Source organism: Pholis gunnellus, assembly GCF_910591455.1.
Source record: "Pholis gunnellus genome assembly, chromosome: 10".
In the NCBI taxonomy this organism is placed as follows: domain Eukaryota; kingdom Metazoa; phylum Chordata; class Actinopteri; order Perciformes; family Pholidae; genus Pholis; species Pholis gunnellus.
The window spans coordinates 3356234-3368616 of NC_136537.1; the positions used below are offsets into that span (position 1 = coordinate 3356234).

The 12383-nt window shown below is 43.1% G+C and overlaps 1 protein-coding gene across 1 annotated transcript; it reads left to right on the plus strand.

Moving 5' to 3' along the window:
* The first annotated feature begins 471 nt into the window (after positions 1 to 471).
* LOC306701891 (trypsin inhibitor ClTI-1-like) lies at positions 472 to 6614 on the plus strand. Its single transcript, XM_079167322.1, has 4 exons — positions 472 to 584; positions 4226 to 4305; positions 5987 to 6093; positions 6427 to 6614. The coding sequence occupies exons 1-4, from the start codon at positions 536 to 538 to the stop codon at positions 6476 to 6478; spliced, it is 288 nt and encodes a 95-aa protein (XP_079023448.1). The 5' UTR covers positions 472 to 535; the 3' UTR covers positions 6479 to 6614.
* Positions 6615 to 12383: the final 5769 nt, after the last annotated feature.

A 12383-nucleotide genomic window follows, 5' to 3' on the forward strand; every position in this document is an offset into this window, starting at 1 on the left:
AGTTGAGGTTACTACAGTATCATGAAACATCTCAGTACATACATGGAAATACATTCTTATAGAATATTTATAACTAAAACAGCATAACTAGGCTTTATATAATCTGAATTTTATGATTAAATGATATACAGTACATCATTTGTTTGTACCTTTACACTGTTAATACTGTATTCAGTTCTGTGACAAAGTAATTTAAACTAATCTAAAGTCTAGTTACTAACTTTCTCCTGAGCTTTGAACTGCATCTCACTATATACCGGCAACATAATGTGTCAAACTGCAGTTTATTTATCTCAAACTATTTCCAAAGTCACAGATGAGCTTTAGCCTGCTTCTATAACTGGATGTTTGTTTTTCCTTTGACTGAATGACATTATTCCGAGAGAAAAATAACCAGGTTTGTGTCACCTGGCCTTTACAATGCAGCCAATCAGAGCACAGCTAGAGCCAGCTCAACAGGTTGTGCTTGAAAGGCAAACATACAGTGTGAAACACACACCTGCTGCCCTCAGAGACACGTCCACAACCTGAAGTCATGAAGCTGACCGTGCTGTTCTGTTCTGTTCTGCTGCTCTCTGTCTCCGGTGAGTTCATTCACAGCATAAACTAATGATCTCTACGAGTCATTTAGTTTCAGAATGTCTTTGACCTTTAAACCAGAAACAATTGAAAGAGTAGGAATTTTCCACTCGTTCTTGGAGTAGCCCTCGTAAAACGCAGTAGGCTACACAGAATAAAGCAGAACACTGTATTGTTGTCTAGAAAAATCTGGAAAAAAACATATTGAAAAAGGATTGAATAATATCACCACACTTCTTTAAGAAGAGAAGATTTTAGGACTCATTAAGGGACAAAGTGATTTGTGGAGATGAGTTTTTTGTCAGTGTGTTGTTCAGAGACTGTAATGTGAAACCTGCTTAACTTCTTTATATGTAAACAAATAATCTAAACATTTAAATAATACGGATATTGGGCATTTTCATCATCTAAAAGTGGTATTTCAAATCACACTGATTACATAACTAACGTATGTGAGCCAAACATTTGTATTTTATGAAAGCAGAACTAAAAAGAAAGAGAAGTGTGTTCTGGACTGGTGGCATGACAACACTAACAGTGGTGGCGTGACAGCACTTTAACAGTGGTGGATCATGTTGTTGTTGTTTTCCCTCTCTATGTTCAGATATTAACTTCCGTGGCTAATATGAACTAACTTAAGCAGCCATGCTTATTTACCAGTGATGCTACAGGCCAAGACCTCACCACATACAGTCGAAAGTCAGGTTTTAAGAAAAACCAAGGACCACAATCTGACTCAATCTGCATTGACAGTGAAATGATGACAGTAACAATCAACCAGAACCCTCTTACCAAATGGCACACACATAAAACTGGGCCTCATTCACCGAAGTTTATTCTTAAATTATGGAGAAAGATCCTAAGAAAAGTCTACGTCACACTCATAATGTGTTTTTAACATGATGAATAGTCTTCGTCAATTAAAGGCGTGTGCCTTTAATTGATCCTAATCAGTAGGGAAGCACCCGGCCAATCCCCATAAAAAGGCATGGCACTGTAGGGCCGTGTGCACAGAAATTGAAACTAGAGAAATAAGTCACGAAGACCCAAACAAAAGTCTACAGAGGGTGAAGCACCGGAAAAAGTTTACAATATTTGGTAATCTGCAAATCAATACTCAAGTAAAAATGATGATAAATAATGTCAAAGTAGAAAGAGTGTATAAAAAGATATTTCTGTGCAAGATAATTGATCCTAAATCATGACATCATATATAATGTAAAAACAAACTTGGATCTTGAAAATACCTCCTGTAATATTCTCTCATTGTTCCATTTATTAATTACTGTGTAGAGATTCGAGGAAACATACAAAACCAACACTAATCACATGTTCATGCTACAGACGAGAGCGATGAGATTTGTAAATTGATCACTTTGTAATCTAGTTGATCTTGAAACTGCACAGATAATGTAGACACACAACATCATCTGTTTTACATTAGTGAGAGCAGGTATGAATTTAGTGGATATATGTTTAAAACGAGAACAATTAAAACTTTGCAAATTAACATTAAAAATAAGGTGGTAAACGCATTATTATTTTGTAACAGTTCTGGGGCAGAGCAGGGACTATTATCCTATATTTATCCCTTTAAGGGGGAAATTTGTCTCCACATTTGACCCATCCTTGTATCAGGGAGCAGTGGCCCATGCCACTGCTCAAGGACACAGAACCGTCAACTCTACGGTTACCAGACAACCCTCTTAGCCCAGTGAGCTAGTAGCCTTTCACTAGGCTCCAAGCAGCTGACACAAGAAGTCAGTCCGTACAGGCTAACAAATCCGACAGGGATCAGGCAAAAATCCCAAAACCCAAAACAAGGCAAAGTCACAAACCATAGAAACTAACACGAGAGAATAATGCTGGAAGACGATGAACACGCGGGGTAGAACAAAGACAATCTGGCATCGGAACAGGGAAAGCATGGGAGTATACATGTGTGGGGTTGACAGAGGGGAAAAACAGGGGCAGGTGATTGACACACTCAGGAGACACACATGGGACTAACAGGGTGTTACATATTTAGTATGAAACATCTTTTTGTTTCAGATTTTGTAAACGTAGTCAAAGAAGTCAGCAACCTTTTTATACAAATCACATTTCCGATAGATCTGCAATTTAATTCCATCCCTACAGGCAATGTGCATAGTAATATTTACAAAAAAAATAATCCCATCAAACTACTGTAAATAACTGCTGTTGGTTGTGAAAGAAGTCATTTGGCCTGCGGGTGAGAAGTAAAACGATTATTTTTGGAAAATTGGCAATAAGAACTGAAATAGGAAACAAGCAATTACTACTACTACTACGACCACTACTACGAACGTTAAAAACCCTTCATACAGCTACCTCTGCTCCGGAATAAACACAGTTACAGGCAGTTTGATTTGTCATCAAAATGAATAAACCTATCATCTGCTGCTCCTGCTAAAGTAGAGCCGGAACGGAGAGAAGACACAATCAGGGAGTAAAAAGTATCAAATAAATACCCTCAATTGTACATCATAATTGTTGACGTTGTCATGGTAACGTGGTGTGTTGCTGTCATCGTCTCTCACACTCCACCACTCACCAGGTGACTCTGTAAGTCCCTGAGGGTTCCATCATGCTGACCTCTTTTTACTTAAGCCCCTCCCACTGTCCCACACACCTGTTCCTACTTCCTCATCCATCATCACCACATTGTTATGCAGCCTAACAGATAGGCCTACTGTTAGAAACAATAATGTCAGGGTAAAGAGGTGAACTGACAGAAGTCAACACTATCAATACCAGACTTTTCATGAGAAATGAAGTTGTTTTTCATGCTGTAGCTTGAAAGTCAGTCCTGAGACACTTTCTTTTCTCAGAAATGTAACATGTTCAGTTTCAACATTTCACAAACAACAGAAGCAAAACACAAAGAGCAGCAAAAGGAAACAAGATGAAGGATTGTGAGACTTTGCTGGGTGACATTCCTCTGGAGACAAAGCTGGTGACATTGTTAGATTCTCACAGAATGGACTTATTGTGTTTGAGGGGTGAGGCAGAGAGAGAGATAGTGTGTACAGTATGTATGTGTGCATATTGGGAATAAGAGCATTTGTACAAACTGAGGACATTTCTATCGTTTCATATCTATCTAAAATCACAAATTTGCCTCAGAGGGCTTTACGAACTGTTCACATATGACATCCTCTGTCCCAGGACCCTCACATCAGAACAGGAAGAACTCCTCAAAAAGCCTTTAACGGGGAGAAAAGAGGAAGAAGCCTTAGGGAGAGCAACAGAGGAGGGATCCCTCTATCAGGATGGACAGAAGTGTGATAGATGTCATGTGAACAACACAACAGAGTTACAACACATTCATACTGAATGTATACACATGCTGGGCTCCATGGAAACAGAGCTCTGACAACTTGATGGAGTCGCAGCAGGGGGCGGGGCTTAGTGAAGGGTCAATTAGGTTTAGGTTAAGTTTAGGTTTAGGTGTTATGTCATTGAGGGTTCTCACAAGGATAGAAGTTAATACTTGTGTGTGTGTCTGTGTGTGTGTGTGTGTGCGTATGTGTGTGTGTGTGTGTGTGTGTGTGTGTGTGTGTGTGTGTGTGTGTGTGTGTGTGTGTGTGTGTGTGTGTGTGTGTGTGTGTGTCTGTGTGTGCAGTCCTGTCCCTGGAGGATGACGCTCCTGTGACAGCGACACATGGATCACCAAAACAAAGTGCCCAGACTGGACCCACACAGGTGAGACTCCTGAGGGTGTTGATCTAATTCTGTATTTCTTTATTGACTGATAGTTTACAGTACAGATGCATCGACACCAATGCTGATATCTGAACGGCTTCTCAACATGTCTGTGGCTAACGGTGCTTACAGCGCTAGCAGTGCAAACTTTGGCAATGCTGACAGAGCTAACCGTTTTAACCTGATGGGGAACTGGAGGGCGGGTGCTACGCTTCTGTAGGCAGAGCAGCGGCTGTGAATTAACCAGTAGTGCACGCTCACATGCACTAACATGCACCAACATGCACTAAAAGCACGCCTGGCTGGTCTGCCTATGTCACCAAAGCAAACACACAGACGGAGAGACTCAGGTAGACATTACTCCTCTTTATCTTTACATTGATAGTAGTTGTTTGCTGCTATATTAATGTTTAGAATGTTAAATAAATGGTGCTGGTATCAGTTCGGTACTCGGTACAGATCAATACTCAATATCAGATCAGTACTCATTATCAGATCAATACTCAATATGAGATCAGTACTCATTATCAGATCGGTACTCGATACAGATCAGTACTCGGTATCAGATCAGTACTCGGTATGAGCCGATTCCGAAAACCCACGTATCGCTATCTATATCAAGACTGAAAAAGTTGGATCAGAGCATCCTTCGTTTACAGAAAAAAAGATTTAAAAAAGATTTGATTTTCTGAGTTACTGTTGTTGCTGCTGCAGAATTGAACAATGCAGCAGGGTATTTACTGAAGCCAGAACCAGAACTGTGGCATTGGACTGCATTGCTTTTAGCTAGGTGTACCTAATAAACTGGCAAGTGATCAAGAGAGCCAAAGAGACCTCGATCTCTCACTTATAATGTCTGAATAAATAGACCAACTAGCTATTACAAGCTGGCTGGACTCCTGCAGTGCTTTATGGCTCGCTCCACTCACAGATCATTTTGAACACATCACACACGTTCTGAAGTCTCTGCACTGGCTTCCATTTAGTTTCAGATTGATGTACTCATCTCTAAGGGCCTTTTTACACCTGAAAGTACAAACCAAGGTCCAAACCAAGAGTCACATTTTTGTTACATTTGATGGTTTCACATGGCGGTGTGCCGGGCGATGCACACTGTCCTCTTCATTGTAATGAAGTAGATCCGTTACATCCAGTGGGCCTGATGCCCAGGAAGCCTCATGTGTGACGACAGAGGTAGAGACACATGTCTGCTCTCACCACACACACACACACACTTGGCTTATTACTGAGATATTCCTTAAAGGAGCTGTGCTACTCTTATAACATGACTGGCCTCCCGGTGTCTTCTGTCTGGTTCGGACCTCAGCCCGGGGGAGGCTTCACTTTCCCTGTCATTTTTTTTTTTATCAAACTGAAAGGTCAGAATGTCCGGACCAAACAAGGTAGGTGTGAAACGGCCCTACATGTACTTATCGGCCACTCTCCATACAAAAAACAAAGGCAAAGACATAGAGTGAAACCACTTTCTGTAGTTCTGGATCGATACTGTAGAATCTCTTGTCACATCAAGGCAACATCATAATTAAATGCCTGTTAATCACTGACAGGAAGTGCAGTTATTTAACAGAATATGATTCAATTATTGTTTAGTACAATGTAAGTTTATGTTACCTAAATGTTATTCATCAATAATCCTGTAACTATCTGTGTTTGTGTCCAGTCTGACTGTGACAAGTATGGGACCTTCTGCACCAAGGAGCTTGATCCAGTATGTGGCAGTGATGGAGAAACCTACAGCACCGAATGTGTTCTCTGCCAGAACAACAGGCATGTAACATGTACACACACACACACACACACACACACACACACACACACACACACACACACACACACACACACACACACACACACACACACACACAAATAATAATAATGAGGATCATGCATGTCCATTGTATTAATATCAGCCAGCATTTATTTACTGTGGACATTGTTTCAGGAAGTGACACTGATTGCAGTGCTAAAGAGCTGCCAGTCACCCGTCATGACAACATCCACACCTGTTGCTGCTTGTATTATTGATACAATAATACCCCCATACACATACACACATAAAGCAAACCACAATGCTGTAATGTGTACTGTTTTTTCTTACAGAGAAAAGAAGACGAATGTGACAATGGCAAGCAGAGGGGAGTGCTCTTCTTAACTGACTGTGTGGCCCAGAAACACACGCACACACACACACACACACACACACACACACATTCACATCTGGCTGTTGAATTGGCGTATCATATCCATTCCCTGTATCTTGCCTTCTCAATAAAGATAACATACTACAACATGTGTATGTTTATTCAGCTCATGAAACATTATATACATTCTGGTAAATATATCCAAAGTTAATTTACACCCTGAGCTCCATGTGTGATCCCTCTTTCAAACACCCTGGCTCTATATACAATGAGAAGTGTTGCACGTGGCAGTCCTATATTCTATGGTTCCTATAAGTTGGGCGACCCATGAGATACAGATATTAACTAGAGACCATCTTGCAAGGGGATCACACCAGCCACGACCCCAAATAAAGAGCATGAAATCCTCACTTCCTACCCCCTTACTCACTCTGATGAACATACCTTGATGAGTCAGAGTGTCAGGAACAATCCCTGTGCAATAACCCTGTAACACTATCATCACCTGGACCTGTGAATTATCATATGTTTAAATGCACTGTTTTTTAACATGCACACACACATATATACATATATTTTATATTAAGGAAAGGGATCTGAACTGCTCTTTGAGTCATGATCTATTTCATTCTAGAGATCTCCATAGGAAGTGTTGATGGTGTCTGCCTTGACACTAGTAGAAATTGTGAGGTTTTCTATATGAAGGCTATATACAGATATATATATATCACATATATATATATATATATATATATATATATATATATATATATATATATACAGTGGCTTGCAAAAGTATTCATACCCCTTGAACTTTTCCACATTTTGTCACATTACATGCCACAAACATAAATATATTTTATTGGAATTTTATGTGAAAGACCAACACAAAGTGTCACACAATTGTGAAGTACAAAGAAAATTATACATGTTTTTACATTTTTTTCACAAATAAAAAACTGAAAAGTGCAGTGTGCAAAATTATTCAGCCCCCTTTTCTCTGAGTGCAACCAATTGCCTTCAGAAGTTGCCTGATGACTGCTGAATGATTGAATGTTGACCTAATGACTAAATAGAGTCCACCTGTGTGTAATCTCATCTCAGTACAAATACAGCTGTTCTGTGACGGCCTCAGAGGTTTGTTAAGAGAATATTGGGGAGCAAACAGGACCATGAAGTCCAAGGAACACACCAGACAGGTCAGAGATAAAGTTGTGGAGAAGTTTAAAGCAGGATTAGGCTATAAAAAGATTTCCCAAGCTTTGAACATGTCACGGAGCACTGTTCAATCCATTATCCGGAAATGGAAAGAGTATGGCACAACTGCAAACCTACCAAGACACGGCCGTCCACCTAAACTTACAGGCTGAACAAGCAGAGCACTGACAAGAGATGCAGCCAAGAGGCCCATGGTGACTCTGGACGAACTGCAGAGATCCACAGCTCAGGTGGGGGAATCTGTCCACAGGACAACTATTGGGCGTGCACTCTACAAATCTGGCCTTTATGGAAGAGTGGCAAGAAGAAAGCCATTGTTAAAAGAAAACCATAAGAAGTCCCGTTTGCAGTTTGCCAGAAACCATGTGGGGGACACAGCAAACATGTGGAAGAAGGTGCTCTGGTCATGATGAGACCAAAATTGAACTTTTTGGCCTAAATGCAAAACGTTATGTGTGGCGGAAACCTAACACTGCACATCACCCTGAACACACCATCCCCACTGTCAAACATGGTGGTGGTAGCATGATGCTCTGGGGGTGCTTCTCTTCAGCAGGGACAGGGAAGTTGGTCAGAGTTGATGGGAAGATGGATGGAGCCAAATACAGGGCAATCTTGGAAGAAAACCTGTTGGAGTCTGCAAAAGACTTGAGACTGGGGCGGAGGTTCACCTTCCAGCAGGACAACGACCCTAAACATAAAGCCAGGGCTACAATGGAATGGTTTAAAACAAAACATATTCATGTGTTAGAATGGCCCAGTCAAAGTCCAGACCTAAATCCCATCGAGAATCTGTGGCAAGATCTGAAAACCGCCGTTCACAAACGCTCTCCATCTAATCTGACTGAGCTTGAGCTGTTTTGCAAAGAAGAATGGGCAAAAATCTCAGTCTCTAGATGTGCAACGCTGGTAGAGACATACCCCAAAAGACTTGCAGCTGTAATTGCAGCAAAAGGCGGTTCCACAAAGTATTGACTCAGGGGGGCTGAATAATTTTGCACACTGCACTTTTCAGTTTTTTATTTGTGTAAAAAATTTAAAAACATGTATAATTTTCTTTGTACTTCACAATTGTGTGACACTTTGTGTTGGTCTTTCACATAAAATTCCAATAAAATATATTTATGTTTGTGGCGTGTAATGTGACAAAATGTGGAAAAGTTCAAGGGGTATGAATACTTTTGCAAGCCACTGTATATATACAGGCACTGTCGCCTCACAGCAAAAGGCAACAGGAACTGGGTTTGGTTTCCAGGCTGGACGGCTCTTGTGCAGACTGCATGTTGTCGCTGTGTCCGTGTCTCTCTGGGTTCATCATAGGTGTGAATCTGAGCATGTCTCTAGGTTCCCTGCGATAGTCTGGCATAGACATCAGACTGAAGCCATGTTTTATTCCTCAGTCTGCTTTTTGCCGTTCTTCTTTGATCTACTTGGTTTCGTGTTGGCTTTGGCTGTTTCTGTGTCCATCTACATGTCTTTACTTGTTCAGTAATCACATACATGACATAATTAAATATGGAGATCAATGCTAGTTATGACACAGAAGGGCTTGTACATGTATCTTCATATGCATATGCTGTGTTCACACAAAATAGAAAAGTTTCCTTTCATGTATCAGGCTGTATCAAAACTAGTATTTGGCCGTGTAGTACTGGCAGAAGCATTGATACTTACTCATGACAGAAACTAACACACGAGTATCGGCTTGTATCAGCATCAGTCGCTTTTGTTGACTTTTTGTTTGATAGGTGTGCTTGTGTGGGAAAAGCCAGCGCAGGGCCCCAGGTGTTGAAACTATGTGCTGCAGGGAGGGGAATGCCTTCTGGGCCCTGGTGGAGAACCTCACCCCCAGACCAGACATACTTTAACATGCCTGATACTGCACCCAGGCTTTGAAGCATGCTGTGTGAATCCCTCTGTGCTACAGCCTGCAGCACGCCCCTCTGCAGGCCAGTAGACATGAGTATGTTTATGGCACAAATGATCGATTACTCTGTTGAGTTCTTTCAATTATCTGATTTTCTATACAAATAGAAGTAAAGCGTAGGGGACCAAGGTAATAAAGTACAGCTATAGTTCATTTAATGGTCTAAAACTAACGTCTAACTTCTTAACTTTCTAACCGAATATCGTTTTAATCTTTACATTAGTTTTGACTTCACCAGATTTGGCATGAGGGCACTGATGTGGGTGAATTAGCCATGTGCTAACCTTAGCCTGGCTCAGAGTGTTCAAACCATAGCTTTAAAACAGACACCCTAATCTCCCTGCTGTAAACACGGGGCCCTGCTGGTTTTTTGGGGGTGTTAAGTTGATCCTGGGTCGCCCAAATCAGTTGTGGAAGAAGTGCTCAGAACTCACCATAGAGTAAAAATACAGTAAATCAGTCAGTCTTGCATTCAAATCTTACTTGAGTAAAAGTACAAAAGTATTAGAATCTAAATATACTTAAAGCTACTACAAGGAACTTTCATTTTGTGTTGATTTTGGTGGCCCCTGTATTGTGTTTCCGAGCCTGCATCCCTTTTGGAAATCTTTCTTTACTGCAGCAGGGCCTGACAGTCTGCTCAGCACAGTGCTGGTTCTGGTTCTCCCGTACCTCATCCCTTCCATAGACAGAGGGCGCAGCAATACGGCTCCCAGCGGGGACCAGCGGAGCAGAGACGAGAAGCTCTGCTCCCGGCCGGAGGAGGAGCTGCTGCCGCGGAGCACTGAGCTCTCTGCTGGAGGACCTGGGTCTGTCCACGGTGGACCGGTCTCTGCTGGAGGACCTGGGTCTGTCCACGGTGGACCGGTCTCTGCTGGAGGATCTGGGTCTGTCCACGGTGGACCGGTCTCTGCTGGAGGACCTGGGTCTGTCCACGGTGGACCGGTCTCTGCTGGAGGACCTGGGTCTGTCCACGGTGGACCGTTCTCTGCTGGAGGATCTGGGTCTGTCCACGGTGGACCGGTCTCTGCTGGAGGATCTGGGTCTGTCCACGGTGGACCGGTCTCTGCTGGAGGATCTGGGTCTGTCCACGGTGGACCGTTCTCTGCTGGAGGATCTGGGTCTGTCCACGGTGGACCGGTCTCTGCTGGAGGACCTGGGTCTGTCCACGGTGGACCGTTCTCTGCTGGAGGACCTGGGTCTGTCCACGGTGGACCGGTCTCTGCTGGAGGATCTGGGTCTGTCCACGGTGGACCGGTCTCTGCTGGAGGACCTGGGTCTGTCCACGGTGGACCGTTCTCTGCTGGAGGACCTGGGTCTGTCCACGGTGGACCGGTCTCTGCTGGAGGACCTGGGTCTGTCCACGGTGGACCGGTCTCTGCTGGAGGATCTGGGTCTGTCCACGGTGGACCGGTCTCTGCTGGAGGATCTGGGTCTGTCCACGGTGGACCGGTCTCTGCTGGAGGACCTGGGTCTGTCCACGGTGGACCGGTCTCTGCTGGAGGACCTGGGTCTGTCCACGGTGGACCGGTCTCTGCTGGAGGACCTGGGTCTGTCCACGGTGGACCGGTCTCTGCTGGAGGATCTGGGTCTGTCCACGGTGGACCGGTCTCTGCTGGAGGATCTGGGTCTGTCCACGGTGGACCGGTCTCTGCTGGAGGACCTGGGTCTGTCCACGGTGGACCGGTCTCTGCTGGAGGACCTGGGTCTGTCCACGGTGGACCGGTCTCTGCTGGAGGACCTGGGTCTGTCCACGGTGGACCGTTCTCCCCGGTGGACCGGTCTCTGCTGGAGGACCTGGGTCTGTCCACGGTGGACCGTTCTCTGCTGGAGGATCTGGGTCTGTCCACGGTGGACCGGTCTCTGCTGGAGGACCTGGGTCTGTCCACGGTGGACCGGTCTCTGCTGGAGTCTGAGCTGAAGGAGTTTCTGGCGAACCTGCATGATTTCATCTGGTTTCACCAGAATCCAACCTGGTGGCACCGATCGATTAAGAATAACTAATAGAAATACACAATGTTCGTATGATGGTCTCATTGACTTACGGAGGTCGTAGAGGATCAGGATTAAATAGAGACTCTTTCAGAACCAGTTAAAAGTTCCTCACAGTTACTTTAGAGTCTCAAAAGTACTCATTATGCAGAACGGTCCATTTCAGAATACGTATTATTATATTATAGTTATTGATGCATTACTGTGTATACAATATAGGTGGTTATGGTGTGGCAAAATGACTTAGCAAGTGGCAATCTTGAAGATTTTCAGTTAAATAACAACATGGTGATTGAGTCTATGGCCCACTCATGACAGTATTGGAATATTCATATATTTATATACACACACAATTCTGAAAAATAGCATATTAATATGGAATTTTGGACGCAGCTCAAGACTCCGGACTGCTAAACTCTTGTTTTCACTCAAATAGAAATTGTAAATCACCCAGGACTGAAATCTAAAGGATTGCAACTTTATTCTACAATAATATATCATAATTAGTTGATCTGTTAAATAATTACAGCTGTAAAACAAATGTAGTGTATATTTACCACTGAAGTGTAGTGGTGTAGAAGTATAAAGAAGCATATAATAGAAATACTCAAGTCAAGTACAAGTACCTCAAAATTGTGTGTAAGAGCAGTACTTGAATAAACGTATTTACATTCCACTAGTGGCCCAGATTAACATCAATGCTGTGAACACTTCCGGAACCGTACACTGTCCCTCACATAACATGACATGTCTGCTCCAAACTACGCAGTGAACGCTCC

What these genes read in the sequence shown, in the direction of transcription:
- LOC306701891 (XM_079167322.1), top strand. Translation starts at nt 536, where the DNA reads ATGAAGCTGACCGTGCTGTTCTGTTCTGTTCTGCTGCTCTCTGTCTCC. An exon ending in CCCAGACTGGACCCACACAG is followed by an intron (nt 4,306 to 5,986) that starts GTGAGACTCCTG and finishes GTTTGTGTCCAG; the next exon opens with TCTGACTGTGACAAGTATGG. An exon ending in GTTCTCTGCCAGAACAACAG is followed by an intron (nt 6,094 to 6,426) that starts GCATGTAACATG and finishes TTTTTCTTACAG; the next exon opens with AGAAAAGAAGACGAATGTGA.